At 50.8% G+C, this 22,023-nt stretch overlaps 9 protein-coding genes across 9 annotated transcripts; 6 read left to right on the forward strand and 3 right to left on the reverse strand.

Annotated features, from left to right (window-relative positions):
- The first annotated feature begins 1,128 nt into the window (after positions 1 to 1,128).
- On the forward strand, positions 1,129 to 4,970 carry ASPVEDRAFT_367534 (uncharacterized protein). Its single transcript, XM_040811284.1, has 3 exons — positions 1,129 to 2,543; positions 2,597 to 4,485; positions 4,588 to 4,970. Exons 1-3 carry the CDS (start codon positions 1,208 to 1,210, stop codon positions 4,807 to 4,809), a joined length of 3,447 nt encoding a protein of 1,148 aa, XP_040673267.1. The 5' UTR covers positions 1,129 to 1,207; the 3' UTR covers positions 4,810 to 4,970.
- Positions 4,971 to 6,739: 1,769 nt separating this feature from the next.
- Positions 6,740 to 8,945, forward strand: ASPVEDRAFT_56864 (uncharacterized protein; the record flags this gene model as incomplete). Its single annotated transcript, XM_040815265.1, has 2 exons — positions 6,740 to 8,623; positions 8,916 to 8,945. 2 exons carry the CDS (start codon positions 6,740 to 6,742, stop codon positions 8,943 to 8,945), a joined length of 1,914 nt encoding a protein of 637 aa, XP_040673268.1.
- Positions 8,946 to 10,738: 1,793 nt separating this feature from the next.
- ASPVEDRAFT_142146 (Kelch repeat protein) lies at positions 10,739 to 11,804 on the forward strand (the record flags this gene model as incomplete). Its single annotated transcript, XM_040807806.1, has 2 exons — positions 10,739 to 10,898; positions 10,945 to 11,804. 2 exons carry the CDS (start codon positions 10,739 to 10,741, stop codon positions 11,802 to 11,804), a joined length of 1,020 nt encoding a protein of 339 aa, XP_040673269.1.
- A 206-nt stretch (positions 11,805 to 12,010) lies between these two features.
- On the reverse strand, positions 12,011 to 13,392 carry ASPVEDRAFT_367577 (pectate lyase family protein). The gene is made up of 3 exons (XM_040811285.1): positions 12,987 to 13,392; positions 12,695 to 12,939; positions 12,011 to 12,645 (listed from the first exon to the last, which is right to left on the reverse strand). The coding sequence occupies exons 1-3, from the start codon at positions 13,291 to 13,293 to the stop codon at positions 12,217 to 12,219; spliced, it is 981 nt and encodes a 326-aa protein (XP_040673270.1). The 5' UTR covers positions 13,294 to 13,392; the 3' UTR covers positions 12,011 to 12,216.
- A 643-nt stretch (positions 13,393 to 14,035) lies between these two features.
- ASPVEDRAFT_88757 (uncharacterized protein) lies at positions 14,036 to 14,808 on the forward strand (the record flags this gene model as incomplete). Its single annotated transcript, XM_040818401.1, has 5 exons — positions 14,036 to 14,122; positions 14,171 to 14,228; positions 14,284 to 14,462; positions 14,521 to 14,623; positions 14,669 to 14,808. The coding sequence occupies 5 exons, from the start codon at positions 14,036 to 14,038 to the stop codon at positions 14,806 to 14,808; spliced, it is 567 nt and encodes a 188-aa protein (XP_040673271.1).
- ASPVEDRAFT_46807 (CaiB/BaiF CoA transferase family protein) lies at positions 14,776 to 16,473 on the reverse strand. The gene is made up of 6 exons (XM_040813648.1): positions 16,296 to 16,473; positions 16,177 to 16,248; positions 15,953 to 16,128; positions 15,808 to 15,905; positions 15,084 to 15,758; positions 14,776 to 15,036 (listed from the first exon to the last, which is right to left on the reverse strand). The coding sequence occupies exons 1-6, from the start codon at positions 16,440 to 16,442 to the stop codon at positions 14,894 to 14,896; spliced, it is 1,311 nt and encodes a 436-aa protein (XP_040673272.1). The 5' UTR covers positions 16,443 to 16,473; the 3' UTR covers positions 14,776 to 14,893.
- An 85-nt stretch (positions 16,474 to 16,558) lies between these two features.
- ASPVEDRAFT_46808 (acyl-CoA dehydrogenase family protein) lies at positions 16,559 to 17,968 on the forward strand. The gene has a single exon (XM_040813649.1). The coding sequence runs from the start codon at positions 16,942 to 16,944 to the stop codon at positions 17,944 to 17,946; it is 1,005 nt and encodes a 334-aa protein (XP_040673273.1). The 5' UTR covers positions 16,559 to 16,941; the 3' UTR covers positions 17,947 to 17,968.
- Positions 17,969 to 18,599: 631 nt separating this feature from the next.
- ASPVEDRAFT_142422 (uncharacterized protein) lies at positions 18,600 to 20,166 on the forward strand (the record flags this gene model as incomplete). The annotated part of the gene is made up of 5 exons (XM_040807836.1): positions 18,600 to 18,698; positions 18,746 to 19,007; positions 19,058 to 19,249; positions 19,295 to 19,686; positions 19,744 to 20,166. 5 exons carry the CDS (start codon positions 18,600 to 18,602, stop codon positions 20,164 to 20,166), a joined length of 1,368 nt encoding a protein of 455 aa, XP_040673274.1.
- Positions 20,167 to 20,279: 113 nt separating this feature from the next.
- Positions 20,280 to 22,022, reverse strand: ASPVEDRAFT_367643 (uncharacterized protein). Its single transcript, XM_040811288.1, has 4 exons — positions 21,959 to 22,022; positions 21,501 to 21,887; positions 20,735 to 21,386; positions 20,280 to 20,689 (listed from the first exon to the last, which is right to left on the reverse strand). Exons 2-4 carry the CDS (start codon positions 21,716 to 21,718, stop codon positions 20,393 to 20,395), a joined length of 1,167 nt encoding a protein of 388 aa, XP_040673275.1. The 5' UTR covers positions 21,719 to 21,887; positions 21,959 to 22,022; the 3' UTR covers positions 20,280 to 20,392.
- Position 22,023: the final 1 nt, after the last annotated feature.

The raw sequence follows: 22,023 nt of genomic DNA on the forward strand, positions 1-22,023 counted from the left end.
GATCGACTGTCATAAGTGTGGGGCCAAAGGGCTGTTTGATCCACGATGAACTTCCCAATCGGGCTGCCAAGATGCTAGCCAAAGGCTTCAAGGGAGCGATGACCTGTGGTTGGCTTGCTGACGCTCCACGAGAGTTGTTCCATGCTTGCCAGTAGTAATGACTTCAGACAATTGAGGCTGACTGCGAATAGCACAGTATCGCCACGGGAATAATAATAATAATAATATAATAATAATAATAATTCCCTCTTAAGTCTTTCGCAACAAAGCTCAGATAAACTCACAGTATCAAAGGATAGATACATTCACCTCCATCTCGACTAGGGCTAGGAACTGCAATATCCAGATAGAGATAAAATATCTACTCAGAGGTGAAGCTTAAGTTGTTTCCTTTTGACAGACAAAATGACAGTAGAGAGAGTCGGCATCTAGGTATGTTGTAACACTACAGGTCCAATAACCAGGAGCTTTTACCAGTCTAGCTAAAGATCAAGACTCTAGTGGGGACGCAAAGAGAAAACTGGCCGAAGAAATGCGAGCCGAAGCATTTGTGGATCGTCAAACGGCGATTCAAACTGCTGGTGGTCTCGAAAGAACATCGGAGGATTGGCGATTCTTTGCAAAGTAAACCCGATGCTTATAAGAATACAATTTTCGATTAACTGGCGATGTTTGTGTAGTTCCATTGGTTGTGCCAGAGAGAAACTTGCGTCTTGGCTCTCGGCCCACGCTTCAAGGGAATAACCTCAGCGGCTAAGGCTAAAGCTAAATAAGCATTAAAGTATATTGGTCAGGTTAAATAATTACTCGCGGTACGATATAAACTTCAAGCTAACAAGATGAAGGAGCCGAGATCAGAGCGTCTGGCGCCGAATTGATTGAGCGGGCGGTTGCACTCTATTGGCTCCGCAGAGACTGAGATGCAGGCGCCAATTCGATTGATATGCCAGCAAAAGGCTGTAAAAACACAGCCCTGCTTGCTTTTTCCATGCCGTATTCTGAAGTACATGATTGGCCTTCGGGCCATCACCGCCTCGCAGCCTTGCGCCTCCATTTCCTTTTAGCGCACTAGCCAGAAATTTATATGTCAGGTCAGCCCCATACGCAAAGCAGAATTGAAAATCTCTTGGAAAAGATCTGACGTGCAAGCCGATATTTTTGACCTTCAGTCCACCAGCCCTAAACGTTTCCGGGGATATTGTTCAAGATGGAAAACGCGGCACAAGCCATTATTTTGGCCTTGCTACTTGTTTTAGGGTTTGTTATAGTTCGCTCGGGCGGGAGGTGGACCGAGTCACCGGCTGGAAGCACCAGAAAGCCGCCCCCCGAGACTGCCCTCGAGCTCGACCGAACCTCCACTTCGCAACCCTCTCCACGCCCCGTAAGAACCGTTAGTCCGGTTGCAGAGCAGAATCGTTCCCTCCCCCCTTTCAACCAGTCTCCAGCCGGAAGCATCAGAAAGGGCCCATCCGAGAAAGAAGCCGACCAAACCTCCACCTCGCAATCCCCTCCACTCCCTGCAAGTACCGCTACACAGTCTGCTCCCCAGGAAGGGATCCTTCCTTGCAGGAAATCCACGGATTACACTATCGGCTGGATCTGCGCCATATTAACCGAATATGTGGCAGCTCAAGAATTTCTCGATGAAGAGCACGAACGACCGGATTTTACATCGCCGCACGACACTAATAATTACACACTCGGCACAATTGGGGGCCATAACGTCGTCATCGCTGTCTTACCTGCTGGCGAATACGGAATCGCTGCCGCAGCCACGGTAGCTACGAATATGCAGCGCAGCTTCCCCAACGTTCGAATCGGGCTAATGGTTGGTATCGGGGGCGGTGTTCCAAGCAAGAGGCATGACATTCGCTTGGGCGATGTTGTCGTTAGTGCACCCCGGGACGGTAAAGGTGGTGTGTTCCAGTATGACTTTGGCAAGACAGTGCAGGATCTTTCGTTCCAATACACGGGGTTTCTTAATCAGCCTCCGACAGCTCTCCGTACTGCCCTGACGGGGCTGCAAGCACGATACAAGAGAAAAGGGCACCGTATTGAGAACACAATCGAAAGCATTCTGAACCGGAACCCAGGGCTCCGTCAAGAGTACGCGCGGCCGCCAGGAAATGCCGATACCCTGTTCAAAGCCGCAGTGGTCCATGATGCAAAGGGCTGTGCGGAATTCTGTGCTAGTAATCAATCGAATATCATCGGGCGGCGTGCGCGAGCTACAAACGAACCAAATCCAGCTATTCACTATGGGCTCATCGCTTCTGCAAATCAAGTGATGAAGAATGCAAAGGTGCGCGATCAGCTGGCAGCTGAGAATGATATCCTCTGTTTCGAAATGGAGGCTGCAGGGTTGATGAATCAGTTCCCCTGTATTGTTATCCGCGGTATCTGTGACTATTCGGACTCGCATAAGAATAAGGAGTGGCAGGGCTTCGCAGCAATGACAGCAGCTGCGTATGCGAAAGATATGATCTGCGAGATTCGTCCAAGTTTGATTGAGGCTGAGAAGAGGCTTGGTGATATTCTACTTGGTATCTAAGTCTTTATTAATATTAATTTCAATATGTGTTAATCCTACCTCCAGGCCTCCATGATACTGTCAAAGAGAACCAGGACTTAGCAAAGCAGCAGCTCAAAGCCCAGAATGATTTCGCCAAGGAGAGGCTGTCCGATAAAGAAGAAAAGTGTCACCAGCTGTTCCGTCTGACCAGTGACAGCGGGGGTGAGGCCACGTATGAGTGGTATAAGAATCGAGTGGAGGAGAGGGTCGACAACACGTGCAAGTGGTTCCTCCAGCATGAGAACTTCCAAAAGTGGCTGCAATCAAAGTCCGGCCCCCTGTTCGTCTCAGCGGATCCTGGATGTGGCAAGTCAGTGCTGGCCCGGTACCTGGTTGACAGTTACCTACCGCGATCGGTCACAATCTGCTACTTCTTCTTCAAAGACAAACTCCAGGACAGAGTCCGGCAAGCACTTTGCGCGCTGCTTCACCAACTATTCTCTCAGAAGCCGCATCTGATTAAACATGCTATGCTAGAGTACAGCAAGGATGGAGAAGGTCTGGTTAATTCAACAGAGTCGCTGTGGAAGGTTCTACGAAACGCGACTGGGGATCCCCAGGCAGGGCCAATAATCATGGTCCTCGATGCCCTAGACGAATGCCGCGAATCGGAACTTCCAGACCTGACGCGGAATCTGGAGAGTCAATTCCATAAGGGCCAGGGCAAGCTGAAGTATCTCATGACCTGCCGTCCATATGAGTCGATTGTATCTAGATTCGGCAGCCTATTGCATACCTTCCCCAATATTCATATACCAGGAGAGGAAGAGTCAGAAACCATCAGTCATGAGGTGAATCATGTCATCACGTACAGAGTCAATCAGCTGTCGCAGAAGAAGAATCTCTCATCCGACGTCCAGCAGAAACTGGATGAAGGACTGCGAAAGTCTTCCCACCGCACTTATCTCTGGGTATATCTCGTGTTCAACTACTTGGAGGAAGAACATTTCAAAAAGACAGCAAAAGGGGCCGAGGCGGCGTTGAAGTTAATTCCACAAAGCGTTAATGCGGCATATGAGCAAATCCTTAGCAAGTCTAAGGATCACTCGACGGTTGGAAAGGTCTTGAGTATCATCTTGGCCGCGACTCGACCGCTAACACTTCCGGAGATGAACATTGCTGTGAATGTAGATGAGAGAACGCAGTCTTTTCATGACCTTGACCTGGAGGATGAAGAGAACTTCAAATCGCGCCTCAGAACGTTATGTGGACTGTTCATCTCAATATATCAGGGCAGGATTCATTTTCTCCACCAAACGGCTCGCGAGTTTCTTCTGGGAGATTTCCGATCATCCGATACTGTTCTGTCAGACCCGGGCTGGTATCACTCCATCGCTATGACTCAGGCACATGAGGTCCTTGCAACTGTCTGTGTACGCTATCTCGACTTCTTAAATTCCGATACATCCATTTCAGCAAACGCAGGTGAAGATGACAGCAACATCCTTGGTATTAACTACGACTTCCTAAATTACTCAGCCAAAGCCTGGACTACTCACTTCCGCGAGGCCGATATTTGTCCTACCGCTGCCATATTGCCCTCTGCACTAAGAATTTATGATCCCGGTTCGAGAAGCTATGCGACATGGTTTGACATCTTCTGGCATACTGAACCTAGCTTTCCAACTATCCATAATTTTTCGAATCTTATGCTATCATCGTACTGCGGGCATTATGCCATTGCCAAGGAACTCATCGAACAAGGAGCGGATGTTGATTCCAAGGACTCTGTGTATGGTCAAACACCTCTATCATGGGCTGTAGGATGTGGACACCTGGAGGTTGTTAAGCTTCTTATCCAGACCGGAAAGGTGGATATAGATTCCAAGGATAAGTTTGGTCAAACACCTCTATTATTAGCTGCAGTATATGGATACCTGGAGGTTGTTAAGCTTCTTATCCAGACCGGAAAGGTGGATATAGATTCCAAGGAGACGTTTGGTCGAACACCTCTATCATTAGCTGCAGAAAATGGACACCTGGAGGTTGTCAAGCTTCTTATCCAGACCGGAAAGGTGGATATAGATTCTAAAGACTCAGAGTATGGTCGAACACCTCTATCATTAGCTGCAGAAAATGGACACCTGGAGGTTGTCAAGCTTCTTATCCAGACCGGAAAGGTGGATATAGATTCTAAAGACTCAGAGTTTGGTCAAACACCTCTGTCATGGGCAGCAGAAAATTGGCATAAGGAGGTTGTCAAGCTGCTTCGTCAGGCTACGTGCGGAACGGTTTAGCAGGCTCTCTCAACAATTTGTTTGGGGCACAACAACTACATTCAACACAATGTGAATACCAAAGTGAGAGATGCGACTGTTGCTACCCAACTCTATAGGCGAGGCCGTATCGCACAGGAATCCAGATGGCCCAGAAGCACATGGATAATCCCAGCACCCTCTCATCATCAGGGTATCGATTGCCAAACGAGGCACTTCACACGTTTTCGGGATGTCTGACGCTGAAAAATTGGAAACGGTGCATTCATCAGCGAATTGCCGTAGAGTTTCAGTATGGTTGCAACCATAACGCCTGTTGGCAAGCGTGACGTGTTCTTTTGCTATGACGATTAGCTTTTGGTATCTCAGATGTATTTCAAGTTACGGTCAGGAACTTTGCTATGTTTGCGGCGACCCAACGGAGCATGCAATTGCCCTGTTGGGCACGTCAGCTGGCTCGTTGATACGGTCAATAGATACAGAGAAACACTCCCCTCTCATTAAAATACGACCTACATGGTGGCACGATTCCGCTACACCCATTGCTCAAGCACCACAGGTGTTTCTGCCAACTGGGTTCCTCCATACCCACGCCGCTGGGAGTGTGGTGCCAACGCCTTCGAGATTACGCCAAATAAAACTGGCTACATACGGGCCTCTGGATCCGCACGAAACTCCCCAACGCAACGTGCACTACATCGTCTCGGCGCACGGGTGGAACCAGTATGATGAAGGAACCTGGACGGAGATGAACATTAGAAAGGGGCAGGGCCCGATAAAAAATTATGCGAGATGGGGACGGGGATGGAAGAAAATAACCGGGCCTGTCTCGGCTCCGGACCATCACCCCCGGTTCTACTTCAGTGCGATCATTTTTCCTACCAGCACCATCCATCGCGCCAGAGCAAAATGCTTACGGTCTAGCGGAGGCTTTCAATGAAAGCAGGATCAGCAATTCAACGGATTCGAGTTTTCACTATCCCAAATCTATGCTATCCATGGATGTCTATCTCAAAGCTATTATATAGCCTGTATTTATCCTTGGCGCCAAGGCATAAATAATATCTTGAAGGATACTATTTACTAATATATTAGGACCTCTATAGATATTATAGTACTGTTAGAATATAGTAAATACCTTAAAATTGCTTGAGAGAATTTAGGCTCGTCAAGCTATAGAAGGGTTATTTTAACAGTGGATAGAATATATCTATAAGTAGGGTGAAGATTGGATGTTCATATAGCCACTCTATGCCTTGATTATGTCAGGAAATTATAGATGGGGTCAGCATCCACTATAGAAGACTTTCAATAACATTTGTCTGCCTTTAAGCTCCTGTGAGTGCAAGGGCAGTCTTTGTAACTTAGGGTACACTGTCATACACTGTCATCATTGCTGGGAATTCATACACAGTCGGCACTTGGGAATGTTATATCATTACAGTTGTATACACAATGTAAGCAGAACTTATATAACCGAGAGTTTTCACTAGTTTAACTAGAGATTCAGGCTGTAGCAGGGATACAAGCATAAAACTAGCCGAGGACATGGGAGCGAAAGCATCGGCAGATTTGGTGAAACGGCGATCAAACTGCTGAGGATATCGCACCAAGGGTGGAGGATTGGCGAAATTCCAAAAGTAAACCCTATGGCCCATTTGCCCATAACAATTACCCAGCTTTTACAGACACAGCAGGCTGTGGCTGGCAGCGCGGAGTAATTCCCCACAGCAGTTAATCTCCACAGTATGAAAGAGACAAACTCCGTGTGGGGTTGTCAACGACTAAGAGTATCAAACATGATCAGCCGAATAACCAATCGGTTTCTTCTTGCCAAGTCCACTTCCCGGTTAATATAGGGGTGCGGAGGGCTCCGTCACAGTATATAACCACAGCCAACGGACAGCTAAACAGCAGGAAATAATGGACTAATACAGAGAAAGAAAACAACATGAAGCCAAACAAGATCCTCCCAGGACTCCTTACAATTCCCGCAGTAACAGCCCTAAACGCAACCTCCCTGACATCTGAGTATTTCGGAAATGACGCCCCCTGGTACACCTCACGCATCCCGCTCTTCGAAACCAGCAACTCCGCCCTGCAAGAAGTCTACTACTACAGATGGTCTCTCTTCCGCTCCCACCAGCGGGATCTAGGCTCCCTCGGCTTCCTGTCCACCGAATTCATCAACGACGTCAGCTGGCAAGTCTCGCCGTGGGCCATCCTCATCAACGCCGCAAACTACCATCTCCGCGAGGGGCGCTGGTGCCGCGATCGTCGGTTTAAAGAGGACTACGCGGATGTCCTCTTCGGGCCTAATACGGATCCTCGCCAGTTTAGTGAAGTAATGGCCGACGGCGTCTGGCAGGGGTATCTTGTTGATGGTGTACAGCAAGATGCGGTCGCTAGGCTGGATGCTATGAAGAGTGTGTATGAGGGGTGGAATGCGACGCTTGATATCGGCGGGTTTGATACCTCCAAGGGATTGTATTATATCCAGCCGTTGACTGACGCTACCGAGTATACAATTGCGAGTATCGATGCAACCGGTGGGTATGACGGCTTTACAGGAGGTAATGCATTCAGACCGAGTATCAACAGCTACCAGTACGCGAACGCACTGGCAATATCGAATCTTGCATCATTAAGCGGGGACCAGGATACCGCAGATGAATACTCCGCCAAAGCAACCGAGATTAAAAGCCTCGTCCAGGAATATCTCTGGAACAGCGACTTCACGCACTTTATCGACCGCTTCTACGTCGACAACGAAAACGTCTCCTACTGGGACCCGATCCGCGGACGCGAACTGGTCGGGTATGTCCCCTGGACGCACGACCTGCCTGACGACGAGGAAAGCTATGCGCAGGCGTGGAAGCACTTGACCGATTCGGAGAAATTGGCCGGTGAGAAGGGCCTGCGCACGAATGAGCCGAGCTACGAGTATTACATGCGCCAGTATAGATATGAAGGCGAGAACCCGGAGTGTCAATGGAATGGGCCTGCGTGGCCGTACCAGACTACGCAGGTGCTTACGGCCCTAGCCAACTTGCTTGACCATTATCCTACTTCCGCTGGTGCTGGTGTGATCAGCAAGAAGGATTATAACACTATCCTGCTGCAGTATGCGAATCTGCACTATAACCCGAACTATGACGGGAAACTGAACCTCGAGGAAGATTATTACACGGACACAGGGGCTCCCATTGTCGGACTCGCCAGGTCGCCGCATTACTTCCACTCCGGATTCATCGACCAGGTTATCTCTGGTTTTGTTGGGATCCGGCCGAGCGCGGAGGATATACTCGAAGTGAACCCGCTCGCCGATGCAGAGAGCGTTTCGTTCTTCCGGATCGAGAATGTCCTGTATCACGGTCACGACGTCGCGGTGCAATGGGACGCAGATGGAAGTCAGTACGGGTCTGCAGGACTACAGGTTGAAGTCGATGGCGAGGTCGTTGCAACGGCTGATACACTGTCCAGAGTGACTGTGGATATCTCGCGTGTTGACCCGCCAGCTATAGAGCGACCGATTGCTAAGTCTATCCAGCTGGGCGCTGACACGGAGTATCCGGTTGGTAGTGTGTCTGTGTCCGGTGTAGATGCAGCAGATATACACGCGGTCATTGATGGGAGGGTATGGTTTTACCCTGAGATCGCGAACTGGTGGGATACGCCGGCTGGGAGTGGAGAGGAGATCCGGTATGCAGTTGATTTTGGCAGTGAGGTTGAAGTGGCGAGGGCGGAGATTGCGTTTGCAAAGGATGATGAGGCAGGCGTTGATGTGCCTGGTGAGTATCGGGTGCAGTATGCGAATGGCGATGAGTGGGTTGATGTTGGTGCTGAGTCTAGCGAGGCTGTTGCGAATGGCATTACGGATGTCAGTTGGGATGCTGTTACAACAGGAACTATGAGACTGGTCTTCACCCCGAAGGATGGAGTGAAGGTGAGGCTTGTTGAGTTCAAGATATTCTAGATATATTATGGAAGTGCGACCTTTTCAACAAAATATCTCCCTTTGTCAGATCCACAGACCACCAAGTCTACCGGGTGGTAAATATCCAATAGGTTCAGCTTTCCTATATCGTCCGATACTGCTGGTAACGCAAATAGTACTTCCCTGCCAGTTGCCCAATGTTGAGAAATCTGGGCAATGATCCGCTTGATTAGATGCGTGGGATAGTGGGAGTGCTCGTATCCCCTTGCCTTCCTCTCAAGTTCTGGCCACAACGCGTCTAAGATATACTGGAAGGCAGAGTCCGACTTATACACCTGGACAAGCTGGAGAAGTACCTCGGATAGGCTGAATGTGTATATATCTGCGGTGGAGGAGACGGAGAGATCTAGGGTGTTGATTATCCTGATAGCTGCGTTGGCGAAATCATGCGACGGGGACTGGGGTTGCTCATCGCAAAACTCCTCAAACATAATCTCACAAAGGAGAGAGTATAAGGCATTCATTGCGTCACGGTGGGTTGAAAACGGCGGACAAGATTCCGGGAGTTGATCCTGCCAAAGCCGTGATTTCCAGACCTGCAGTCTCTCTCGCTGGATATTTAATAACCCTTGCAGATGAGACCCACGGACGAATACGTTATCCGCTTCAGCACGTTCCTCATCCGTCTCGTCTCTTCCTAGCAATTTGGTAAGTATTTGATGCGCCGCACTACCTATATTCTTGGACAGTTCAGATCCTCCACAGGTCCTAGCCACGCATCGAAAGACGACAAGCCGGGACCGAATCTCAATTGTCTTGACCAGGATATCATAAATCAGATCATCCGAGCTCATCCCCACAATGCAATCGAGATATAACTGGTCAAACGAATCAGGATAGCGATTCGGTCCGAAAGAACTTCCACCTTCCCCTTCAAGCAACAGAGCCGGTGGTTTTCCAAGTCGATGGGAGACGCACAGACGATACCACATCTGAAGTGCCTGAGCGCCTTTCTTTGAGCGAGTGAGACATTCCCGGTTTCTGGAGACGAAGCGCACAGTGTCCCACACTGCAAGGCGGAATTTGTGATGGTCCGTCGATGCATGGTGGTAGTAGGCGAGAAGGGTATACGCAGTGAGCACGGCCGGCGCGTCCTGTTCAATATCGGTCGGCTTGCTGTCGCGGAAGTGAGAAAGGGCCTGTTGGTGATATTTCTCTGCCTGTGTGTGATGAGTCCAGTTCACAGATGGACTGAAGACCGATCGTCGTGGGTCATTTGGTAGCGCGCGTTGCTGAACATCGGCGTTCAGCATTGAGAGATTCGACGCGGAGAGGCAGAGGACAGCCGTCTTTAGATAAGGCGATCGCAATGCCTGTTCTCCGAGCTGGGATGAGCCGGCGGGGAGTAGATGGCGGACATGGCTCAGGAAGTGGTCCAGATAGCCGACATCCAGGTTGTATGCCGTCTTTGGTGCCGTACAAAGTGGTGTCTTTTGCAGCGCATCTGCTCGCGGGGGTTTGCGTGTTACCGCCCGCGAAGGCTTCTGGAATGATTCCGGATCGTAGCTCCGAAATTGAAAGTCAAGGCCATAGATGCATTCCAAGCTCAGTCTGATGCAGGCTCGACAGGACGGTCTGGCCTCGTCACACTGCGTGGGTCAGTACAGGTTGAGGGGTTGGTGGGGGGACTGACCTTCTTCCCTCTCTTGCGACACGCCCGGCATCCGGAATGATTACGCTTGATGTTGCGTGATCTGGGTTTCTGGGCGGGGGTCAGAGGGGGCATTACAGGTGTGATAACAGAATTGAGAATGTTAAACAAAGAATAAAGAGTCGAGAGAGAGAGAGAGAACCAAAAGCGACAAATTTTACGCGCACTCTCGCGCTAACCCGATCCGGCTATATTATACGCCGTCGATACAGTACGACCACAAGGTACTCTGTCTGCAGCTTATAAATGGGACATATCTCGTTATTCAAATAATACATCCATTCGTATATTCAATATCCATCATGGTACGCGCAGTGTGGAAGAAGCTACTGAGTGACGCCTCTATCCAGAGGTCCTCCCAGAACCTGTCCGTTATCGGCGGGAACGCATATATATATGGTGGAGAGCTAAGGCCGAGAGAGCCTGTCGACTCAGCCATCTACCGCATTTCAACTGATCGTGGTACAATTAACCCCTTAATTTATTAGCAATTAATTAACATTGACAGGAAATGCATCGACCACTACGATATCGGCCATCACCGGGCTGCCGAATACGCCCCAGCCACGGGTTGGAGCAACATCCACTGCCCTCGGAGGAAAGATCTATATCTTCTCAGGGCGCGGTGGAATAGCAATGGCACCGATCGAGGAGGCCGGATCTCTCTGGGTATTCGACCCAGTAGCCAACGCTGAGCAGTGGTCACAACTGAAGCCTAGCGATTCCAACGCACCATACCCAGCAGGCCGCAGTTACCACGCAGTGACCAACAACGGCAAAGACACTATCTTCATACACGCCGGGTGTCCCGAGAAAGGCCGACTCCGCGATCTCTGGGCCTTCAACATTTCTACCAGAGCGTGGACTGAATTACCGCAGGCGCCGGGCCCGGAGAGGGGAGGTCCTTCCATCGCATACCACGACGGAAAGCTCTACCGCATGAACGGGTTCGATGGGAAAACTGAGCAGGGAGGGGCACTGGATGTTTTCGACCTTGCCGCCAATGCATGGAATACTATTACTTTCGCAGCTGATGGAACTAACGGGCCAGCTGCGCGAAGTGTGAGCAGCCTGCTTTCTCTCCCGATCGGCGGAAAACCGTCCCTTGTCACGATGTTTGGCGAGCACGACCCGAGTAGCCTTGGCCATCAGGGAGCAGGGAAGATGCTTCCAGATGTTTGGGTGTTTGATATCGAGTCCAAGACGTGGTCGAAGGTTGAGCTGGATGGAGAAGTCCCGCCTCCGCGTGGGTGGTTCGATGCAGATGTAGCTGACGGATCTCCATCTGGTATCGTTGTCCACGGTGGGCTTGCAGAGTCGAACGAGCGCCTGGGTGATGTTTGGTTATTGAAGTTTGAGTCATCTTAGCAAGATAGAAGTCGGCAGATAACGTATGCAAATTTGGCAATTGTAATGGCTAGATCAAACTCCGAACCTTCTGGGTTGCTAGGGATTCAAATTCGATAGCAGGACCATGGTTGGTTAACAGCAAACGGAGACATTATGCGGGCACTGTGATGACCGCAAGCGTTGCTGCTTCGGCATCTGCTCACCTGCAAAGTACACCACGCCATTAACCTGCCTTCGTGTATTGATATTCAATCTACGTCATGTTCTACAGGACCTAGCCTATAGGCAGGGCAATCAAAGGTACTATGTGTATAACGATATGTGCAATGACAACTATGTACATAATAACCAACTGTGCTATGGCCTTCGTAGCCCGACCTAACCGGCTGTTCTCCGTCCAGGCCTCCGGCTATTCAACTGCCTGGCTAACTTACAGCTTCTGTCCAGCAGTCTCAGGGATAGTGCTAGCGACCTGGTCAGATCCAAGCGCCTCGATCGCATCATACGGCAGAGAGTCCGGAGTGAGAGTGCCCTCGGGAACAGAGTTCGAGGAACCACCCAGGTCAACATCATCGACAACCGCATAGCCAGTGTAGTCAGAGTCGGCAAAGAAGATAGCCTCGTCGGGGCAGTTAGAAAAGGCAGAGCTCTGGATCAGGACTTGCGCATCCATGCGGCAGTTGACACCGGTCAGGAGCAGGCTGTCCCAGTAGTTGTTGATGATGTGGACTGTTCCGAAGCGGATCAAGGGGGTACGGCTGTTAATGTTGTACCAGTGGTTGTTGGCGTATGTGACGTGCAGCTTTCCTTCATCCTCGTCGGCGTTGCTGTCCGAGTGGCCGATCAGGGAGGCTTTCCACTGCTGCAGTCAGTATGGATGAATCTGTGGGAAAAGGGGGGGGACGTACGTGGTCGTGGAAGTAGGTGTTGGAAATAGTAATCCACTCAGCACCGTGGCTGATATCAACAAGACCGTCCAAGTCATCCTTTCCAGCGCTGAGATCACCAGAGAGATCGCAGTGGTCAACCCACACGTTGGTGGACTCGTCGATTCCAATGGCATCGCCGTTGTCAGCGTCGACTCCTCCGATCTTCAGGTTACGCATGATAACGTTGCTAACCTGGCGGATGTAGAAGCCAATACCGGTAATAGCTACATAGATTAGCAGGTGTCTATCTTCACTCAAACGGAGCACTTACAGCTGCCGGATTCACCGTAAATGGTCTTGTCGGCTGCGACGCGGATTTTGGCACTGCCAGAGATTTCACCAGATACGATAATGGTCAAGGCACCCTCGCTCTCGGCGGCTTCGGTCAGGCTGTCCAGGTCGGTCACAGTGACGGTGTCACCGGCGGAACCACCAGTAGTGCCACCATTCTGTGTACAGTATCCAATTGTGCAGGTCTCAGTAGCCTGGCGACGAGCCAGCTCAGAGCGGCTGGTGAGCTCCTTCGTAGGCGAAGCAATAGCCACAGCGGCTAGCAGGGCAAAAGTAGTGAACCTCATGTTGGCAACAGAACCAGGACAAATTCCCTGAACAAGTCTGGTGTGGAAAGAATATGATTTTGTTGTTTTGGTGGTGACTGTTGGTGGTGCCAGCCAGGCTTTATACATGACCCCAGATAGCAGGGACAAGACATCTCCGTCATCGAGCTCTGTCTGGAGTCCATCTACTCGCTGCCGGATACCGAGCCTCCCGAGACACTTTCCCCAAGCCAAGGGACACACCGAGTTTCCCCTCCAATGGCATTTATATTGCCCGGCAGATCATCTCCCAATCGACCACGGCCGAGAGCCGTGAGGAGCCAAGAACCCTTAATTACAGGGCAGTTCGTATAGACGAAACGCTCCGGTTGGAGCAAATTGCTGTTCCGCGGTTTCATATCAGTCTGGCATTTTTTTAATGCAACTTTATTTCAGGAACATAATCTGGCATTTGTGGTGTGGATTAATCAAGTCTGCACGCATTGACAGAGAGCAGGGCTGCAGAAATAATCCGTCAGGCAAGGTGGGTACTATAATATATATGATGCCATTCGCGGGGAAATATTGTTTACTGGAATAAATATTGGCGCTCTTCTTCAATACTACAGGCTGCACTCCGTATTGTCTTCATGTTCTCGCACTGCGATCCATGTTAGGACTAGATGATGCTCAACCCGCGCAGTAGACCGTATAAGTAACGACGGGCCAAGTCTTCGTTGCAGTTTACCTTCGCAGGTCGATTACTGGTAGACCGCCATTTAGAATGTTTTCTTCAATTACGTTCGCCGTTCTGGCAGCTGCACTGGGCGTCCATGGACATGCAGTCGTCGAAGACCCGGCTCCTCGAAAGGTGAGTATCAAACTCTTTCCATCTAGCACTGCATACTAAGAAAAGTAGACAGGTCCTGCCCATGAAGCAGCATGTGGATTAGCCGTTGTAGATGTCCTCGAGAATGGTCAGTTAAGCGCGGGTCCATCCATAGAATATTCTATCGTTGACAGCAGCCCCAGATATCGCGGGCCCTATAGAGAACGCGGTGGAGGCGGCTGACGAGGACTACAACTGCAATGCCTACCTCTGCAGGGGATACCAGTTTGAAGATAACGAAGACAATGTCAAGGTCGTCAAGGGCGGCGACGTGCTTGAATTCCATATTAACTTGGTCGCGGGTCACCATCCTGGATATGCGGTATGCCCTTGTTCAGTCTGCTTATCCTTGTCGTCTTCCTAACTGGTAATTGCGACAGAATGTCTCGATCGTTGAAACCGCGACAAATGAGGTAGTTGGACAGCCTCTGGTAACATGGGCCAACTGGCCAGATCACCTTTCTGGCCCGCCTCGCAATGACAGTACGTCTATCATCCTTCGTTTGGGGCAGCGACTAATTCTTCCAGCCGACTACAATGTGACTATTCCAAACTCACTAGGAGCACCATGCGATGTGGCGGGAAACTGCGTGATACAGTGGTATTGGTATGCGAGTGGGAATGAACAGACATACGAAAGCTGTCAGGATTTCTATGTTGAGGTCTAGGAAGTTGTGTTCTTAGGCGTTTCTATAGTCAGGATTCTGTCCTGTTTAGCGTGTTCATAGGCAGTTACTCATTGCTTCTCTGCTACTATATGATTCCCTGCGTACGAAGGCTCTTGACTTCCGATTCAGAGCGCCCCATCTCTGCGAGAATATCGTCGGTATGTTCTCCAAGACCTGGTGGCTGGGTGGCCTTGGGTGATTGGGAGTTATCGAATTTCACCGGCATGCCTGGTAATACTGTTAGCGATGGTGTTTAGACCCCAGTGGCAGCTTACCTAGAACACGAATATTTCCATCCTCTGCCTCTGAATGCTGGATAGTCTGCACCATTCCTCGGGCTGCAGTCTGTGGATGCTCGAATGCTTGCTGAATCGTATTAACCGGCCCATGAGGCATTCCACTGCCTTCGAAGACCTTCATCCACTCATCCGTCGCCTTTGTCGCGAAGTAAGCCAGTAGTGTCTCATTCAACGCATCACGATTTTGCACCCTCACATCGTTATCTAAAAACCGTGGATCACTGGCAATACCCTCATCCCCCAACCTCTCACACAACACCCGAAACTGTCGGTTATTAACTGCCCCAAGAACAAGCTCGGAGTCTTTTGTCTTGAACACCCCGTAAGGAACAATCGTAGCATGAGCCGTTCCCCAGCGCTTCCCTTCCTTCGCCAGATTCAGCCAGGACATGCCAACATTGTTTAGTATCGAGATGGTCGTTTCGAACAGTGACGCGTCGATCCTCTGCGCCTTGCCCGTTCGTGCCTTGGATACTAGAGCCGCACATATCGCCCCATGGAGGTACAGCCCAGTGGCCATATCCATTATCCCGACTCCGGGCTTTGTTGGTGGGCCGTCTGGTTCGCCTGTTATGTGTAGCAGCCCTGCCTCTGCGGCAGCGATTGCATCGTAGCCTGCTCGTTGGGCGTACGGGCCTGTTGCCCCATATCCTAAATTTATTAATCCCATACCCCTGTAGATAAGGCAAGGGGGTCATACCTGATATACTGGCGTGGATGATAGACGGGTTTGTCTCTGTAAAAATCTTGTATCCGAGTCCCAGTTCTTCCAGTTTCCCCGGGATAAAATTATCGACTCTGTACAATTAGCCTTTAGACTTAACAAGAACTCTGGCAGAACGTACACTACGTCAACGTCCTTGACGAGGTCGAGTATTATACTCCGGCCGGCTTCCTGTTTCAGATTCACCGCGATAGAGCGTTTGTTGCGGTTGATTCCGTTGAAGTAGAGCGATGTATTCTTTGTGCCTGGCTTCCAGAGTTTCTCTTCGCCTTCCTCTCGCCATAGTCGCGTGTCATCCTGCGTCAACAGTTAGTGACTACTCTAGGTTCAAGTCAAGGTACTTACTCCTCCTTTGGGATGCTCGACTTTGACCACGTCCGCCCCGTAATCTGCTAGGATCTGTGTACAGAAGGGGCCCTTATCGCGTCAGTAATATACGGTGGCCTATAAAATAGGGTAATTACAGCTAAAACCCGAGTCAAGTCGAGAATGCGGATTCCCTGTAGAGGACCCTGTCTCGCCGGGGCTGAATAGCATCGCAGCGGGCGAGCGAATGCGCCCTCTCTGCGCAGACCGCTCTGAACAGGTCTACTAATTGAGCGCTTCATCATGGTTACTGCTGGAATTCTCTGTCTATTCTGGAATATCCACCGGCTATCTGGTAACTCAACCCCGCATTCCAGCTGCGATCCGCCGGGTCATCGCTTCGTTCGGCTGTCGGTTAACAACTTCACAGTACACCGACCGAGTCATAAGTCGGCCAAGGACGGTGTAGATGGTTCATATCCACGACAGATATATCGAAGATGTCGCTCTTTCGCAGACTTGTAAGTATCTTCCGCATTCCATGACCGTATCTAACAACACCAGACCCGGATCGCCACACCACGCATATCCGCTGCGCGCACCCGCACCATCACATCCAGAGCACAAGAATATCTCCAAAACCACAACCCAGACTACACCGACTCGCAGCGGACAGTGCGGGACGCAATCTCCAAGATATGCGCCCGCTTCCCAGACGAGTACTGGGCCGACCTCGACGCGCGGAAACACTTCCCAGTCGATTTCCACGCCACGCTCGCACGCGATGGCTGGCTGGGTATCTGTATGCCCACTGAGTACGACGGTTCCGCGCTGGGTCTCTCCGAAGCAGCCGTGATGATGCAGACCATCTCAGAGTCCGGCGGGGGCATGACAGCGGCCTCGTCTGTGCACATGAACATCTTCGGTCTCGAACCGGTAGTGAAATTCGGGACAGCTGAGCAGAAGAAGCGCTGGCTGCTGCCGCTGATCGCTGGCAAAGAACGTGCTTGCTTTGGAGTTACGGAGCCGAATACAGGACTGGATACGTTGAAGCTCCAATCTACGGCTCGCAGAGACGGAGACCATTATATCCTCTCGGGGCAGAAGATATGGATATCGACCGCGCAGAACGCGCAGAAGATCCTTATTCTTGTTCGTACCACGCCACTATCGGACGTGAAGAAACCATCACAGGGTCTATCACTGTTCTATACGGACCTGAACCGCTCGTCGGTGGATGTGCGTGAAATCCCTAAAATGGGGCGGGCCGCTGTCGATACGAATGAGTTGTTCTTTGACAACTGGCGCGTGCCTGCTACTGACCTTGTGGGCACTGAGAACGAGGGCTTTAAGATGATCATGCATGGCATGAATGCGGAGCGGATTCTGATCGGTGCTGAAGCGCTAGGGCTGGGCTTTGCTGCACTACGCCGTGCAACGCAATATGCATCGGACAGGAGAGTCTTTGGCCGGCCTATTGGGATGAATCAGGGGTTGCAGCATCCGATGGCGGATAGCTGGATGAAGCTGGAGGCGGCGAGGTTGATGATTTCACAGGCGGCCAAGCTGTATGATGACGGGTATGGCGATGGAGAGTATGCGAATGCTGGGAAATATTTAGCTGGCGAGGCGGCGTTTGAGGCGTGTGAACGGGCGGTCCTGGCGCATGGGGGGATGGGATATGCAAGGGAGTTCCATGTGGAGAGATATCTCAGGGAGGTGTGGATTCCGAGACTGGCACCGGTGAGCCGTGAGATGATCTGTAATTATATTGGGCAGAGGGTGCTGGGGCTTCCGAAGTCATATTAATATCACTATCCTTGGTCCTTGACTCTCACTACAGCGTGAACTATTCATTCGCATTGATTGTACAGCAATTGTACGCCATAGCTCTCCATTCGACAAGAGGTGCCAAGTGCCTGGTAGGTGCTGGTGGGTATTACTCGGAGGGCTACACCATGTCCAATCCTATCCACATAGAGGTTGGGAGAGGCCTAATCAAGGGCAGAGAATGTTAATATCAACATCTGGGGAGGCTGGAGGCTGCTCAGCCCCAATAAGGCCAAGCAGATGCTAGTGCAAGGCGGGTGGATCCACAGTCCAGATCAAGAATGCTGATGCAAGGCACGATTGTTTATGATTCAGATTGCTCATAATTCAACTGCCCTTTATGATTCAGGGATTATGTCCTGATGAGTGTCCCCTGACATGAAAGGGCCCATGTTTTACCCTGTGATTCAGTTCAAGAACTAGCCTACCAGGCGTTACTATTGGTATACAATTTTCCCGTTGTATTTTGTGGGAAACTTATACGTTCTTACCTTGGTCTATGCTGTTATAAGCTCGTGCCTGTTGGACAGTCAACCTACACCAAAAGTGCCTTAAACTGTCTCTCATGCCCAGCCCTTCTGCAGGCTGTTCTGAAACTTTAAAACTCCACGGATAATACCAAATCACCCCAGATGAGCGACAAAAAAGATGAAAGACCGCCTCCTGATGGTACCGTTACCGAAGATGCCGTCTTTGGCGTCATATCAGAGGACGGTCCTAATTACCGCAATGTATGGTAGCCTCTGCTAGTTTTTGGTCGTAGGCTAATCCCCCCAAGCTAGGATGGAAGGGAACAGCAGTTCTCATGATGAAGGCACAAATCGGGCTCGGCGTCCTGTCAATCCCCGAGGCCTTCAATACACTAGGCCTTGTTCCGGGCATAGTTTGTCTGCTTGCCATTGCGGTGGTAACAACCTGGTCTGGCTACATGGTTGGTGTTTTCAAGCTCAACCACCGTGATATCTACGGTGTCGACGATGCCACCGGACTGATATTCGGCCCTGTTGGTCGGGAGATTCTAGGAGTTGGGTTCTCTTTGTGTAAGCCAACTATTGGACCCCTTGTTAGATAGGATGCTTATGATTATCAGTTCTCATATTCTCTGGTGCATCGGGAATTCTCAGTCTTTCTATCGCATTGAACGCAATCTCAAGCCATGGAACTTGCACCGCTGTCTTTGTCGCTGTTGCTGCTATTGTGGTTCTCGGCCTGGCCAGCATTCAGACCCTCGATCGTATAGGGATGCTAGCTTGGGCTGGTCTAGGATGCCTACTTACTTCCAGTGTGTGTTCCTTGTCCATTTCGAGGTGAAGTGTTAACAGCATAGTCTTCATCGTGACCATCGCCGTCGGAATCCAGGACCGCCCTGATGCCGCGCCACAAACAGGCCCTTGGTCCTCCGATTACAAGATCGTGAACTCCCCATCCTTTGCCAAGGGCATTGCAGCAATCAGTCAACTCACCTTTGCCTTTACCGGCACCCCGTTCTTTTTCCCAATTGTGTGCGAGATGCGCGATCCTCGACACTACACAAAGTCCCTGGCCATCTGCCAGTCCGTTGCCACCGTTATCTACATCGTCATCGGCATTGTAGTCTATTACTACTGCGGCTCCTACGTCTCCTCCCCTGCGCTGGGCTCGGCAGGGAAGCTAATCAAGCAAATTGCCTATGGAATTGCATTGCCAGGGTTATTCGTTACCTCGACTATTAGTACCCATGTAGGACAGCCCATCCACCCCACCTTCATATCTAACTATATCCCGCTGACGAGACAGATGGCAAGCAAATACTTCTTCATCCGCATCATGCGCGGGTCACGGCATCTCGCCGCAAACACGCCCTTGCACTGGTTCACCTGGCTCAGCTGCGTCGGGGCCGTAATCGCAGTTGCGTATATCATCGCCAGCGCGATCCCCATTTTTGGGAGTCTCATTTCTCTTCTCGGTGCCCTGCTGGGGACTCTGCAGGTGTTTCAGCCGGCGGGGTTTATGTGGTTGTATGATAACTGGGCCAAGGGCAGGATTGGTACGAGACAGGAGTCGCTGAGGTGGATGTTTATGGTTGCGTTTAGTGTGTTCATGGTTGTCCTGGGCTGCTTTTTGATGGTTGCTGGCACGTATGGTGCGGTCGTGGGTATTATTGATGGGTTGAGGGCAGATGGTGCGTCTGGGGTTTGGTCTTGTGCTGATAATTCTTAGATGTTTCGTTCTGTAGATTGGTATTTGTTTATTAAACTCTTTTCGTAAAATAAAAGAGCGAGAGAAAATAGAGATACAGATAAGCAGATATTGGTGAGTTTTCCCTAAAACTCCAATAGAACCAGTCAAGAGGGAATGGCACAATGAAGTATGGATACTATTCATTGCAAGCAGAATGCAACGCTAACACCGAAATTTGTACATGACAATGATCCGACCTGCACCTCTAAACCCGGTATACTAACGCTTCGCCTGGCCTGACCTTACTCTGACATAAAGCCTCCCAGCCGCCTTCCATCCCGTCCGACCCGGCTATCCCCTCGCCCCAGACAAGACTCAGATCGGGCGCTGCGCATTCGCGGTTCTTGAGCCAGTGCTCCCATCGCTTCTGGAGCTCTTCATGGTAAAGCCCCAAGCCCCGGTGCCTTGCTGCGGTTTCTTGGATTGGAGATGTGTTCATTTGAATTTTGTTTAGGGAGACGAAGGATTCCCGAGAGGCCTGCAGTTCCTCTGGAGTGTAGACCTGTGCAAGTTAGACTCATGTCAAAGTAAACGCTGTTCATCATACCATTTGCTGACTCCCTACTGCCAGAATCACAATCTTCGTTGACTGCAACTCCGGCGTGCTCTTAACAGCCTTGACGAACCCATCCAACGATCCATCCCGCGCCCCAAAGTCTGCAACAACCACCCTCTCCGGCTTCAACTTCGCAATCCACTCCCCAGAAGAACCAACATCATCATATGCAATCGCCCCAACGGGGAACTGCGGGATAAACTTCTCCGCCGCCTCGAGGATATCCTTTGGCTTCGACGTAACCTGCAAAAACGCCAACGGCCCCGTATTCCGCGGCCTGCAGAAGAAGTTATACGCCGCAGTGCGCGCCGTCTTCGTCGACGCCGCCAAACTGACAAACACCGTCTTCGACAAATCCGCATCCTCAACCGTCCACTTCTCCCTCTCGCTAAACGGATGCACCGGCGGATGATTCACAGGATCCGGCGTGAAAACATACTCGCTCAGCACATACCCGGCCAACATCATCGCGCCGACCGTAACATCCCACCCAAACTCCGACAGATCCTTGCCCCCGGTCTCAAACACCCTGTACCGATTATACAGGGGCATTAAATTGCCTCGGTGCGCCGACACCTCCCTCCAGTGGCCCCGCACCTCTTGCTCAGCGGGCGTCAGCTCCAGATCTACAGCATGCGCCGATGTCGGCCAGAACCCGTAAAGCGTAGTCCCCGCGGGGAGGTCAGGAATGGAACTGTCAATGACGCTCGCAAGACCCCAGGCCGGCACGATCCCCCATTCTGAGGAGTCGTTGTATGGGGCCGGGGCCGTGGGTGGGACGGGGTATGTATCCCACCAGTGAAGCCAGGTTCCGTTGCGGGCGTAGGAGAGGTTGTTAGAGGACAGGCCCAGGAGGGTTGCGCGCACGCGTACGGAAGATGGTTTCAGGGGTGGTTCTTCCTGGGATGATGAGGTGGAGAGGGGGAAAGTTGCATGCTGGCGGTTGTTGGATTTGGAAACGACGTGGACGTCCATTATTCTATATTATGTCAAATTTGGTGTGGTGGTGCTGAGGGGGAGGGGAAGACTGAGGATTAAAGACATTGCGGCCCCACCAGATGCACATTTGTCAGCAGTGCTTATATCGGTGCATTCGCAGCACTTTGAGGTCTGCTTATGACTCACAAGGATGGTGAATTATTCTCTGAATGTGGTTAAAATATTAGCAGGAAATGAAATACTTGTAGCACATGAAAGTGTTCTTGTTCCCGGTACCTTTGTGCACTCGGTTCCTGAGTTTGGCTGCCTGAGGCTGCGACGTCTATCACATTCCTACGAGC

Source organism: Aspergillus versicolor (assembly GCF_001890125.1).
Source record: "Aspergillus versicolor CBS 583.65 unplaced genomic scaffold ASPVEscaffold_13, whole genome shotgun sequence".
NCBI lineage: Eukaryota > Fungi > Ascomycota > Eurotiomycetes > Eurotiales > Aspergillaceae > Aspergillus > Aspergillus versicolor.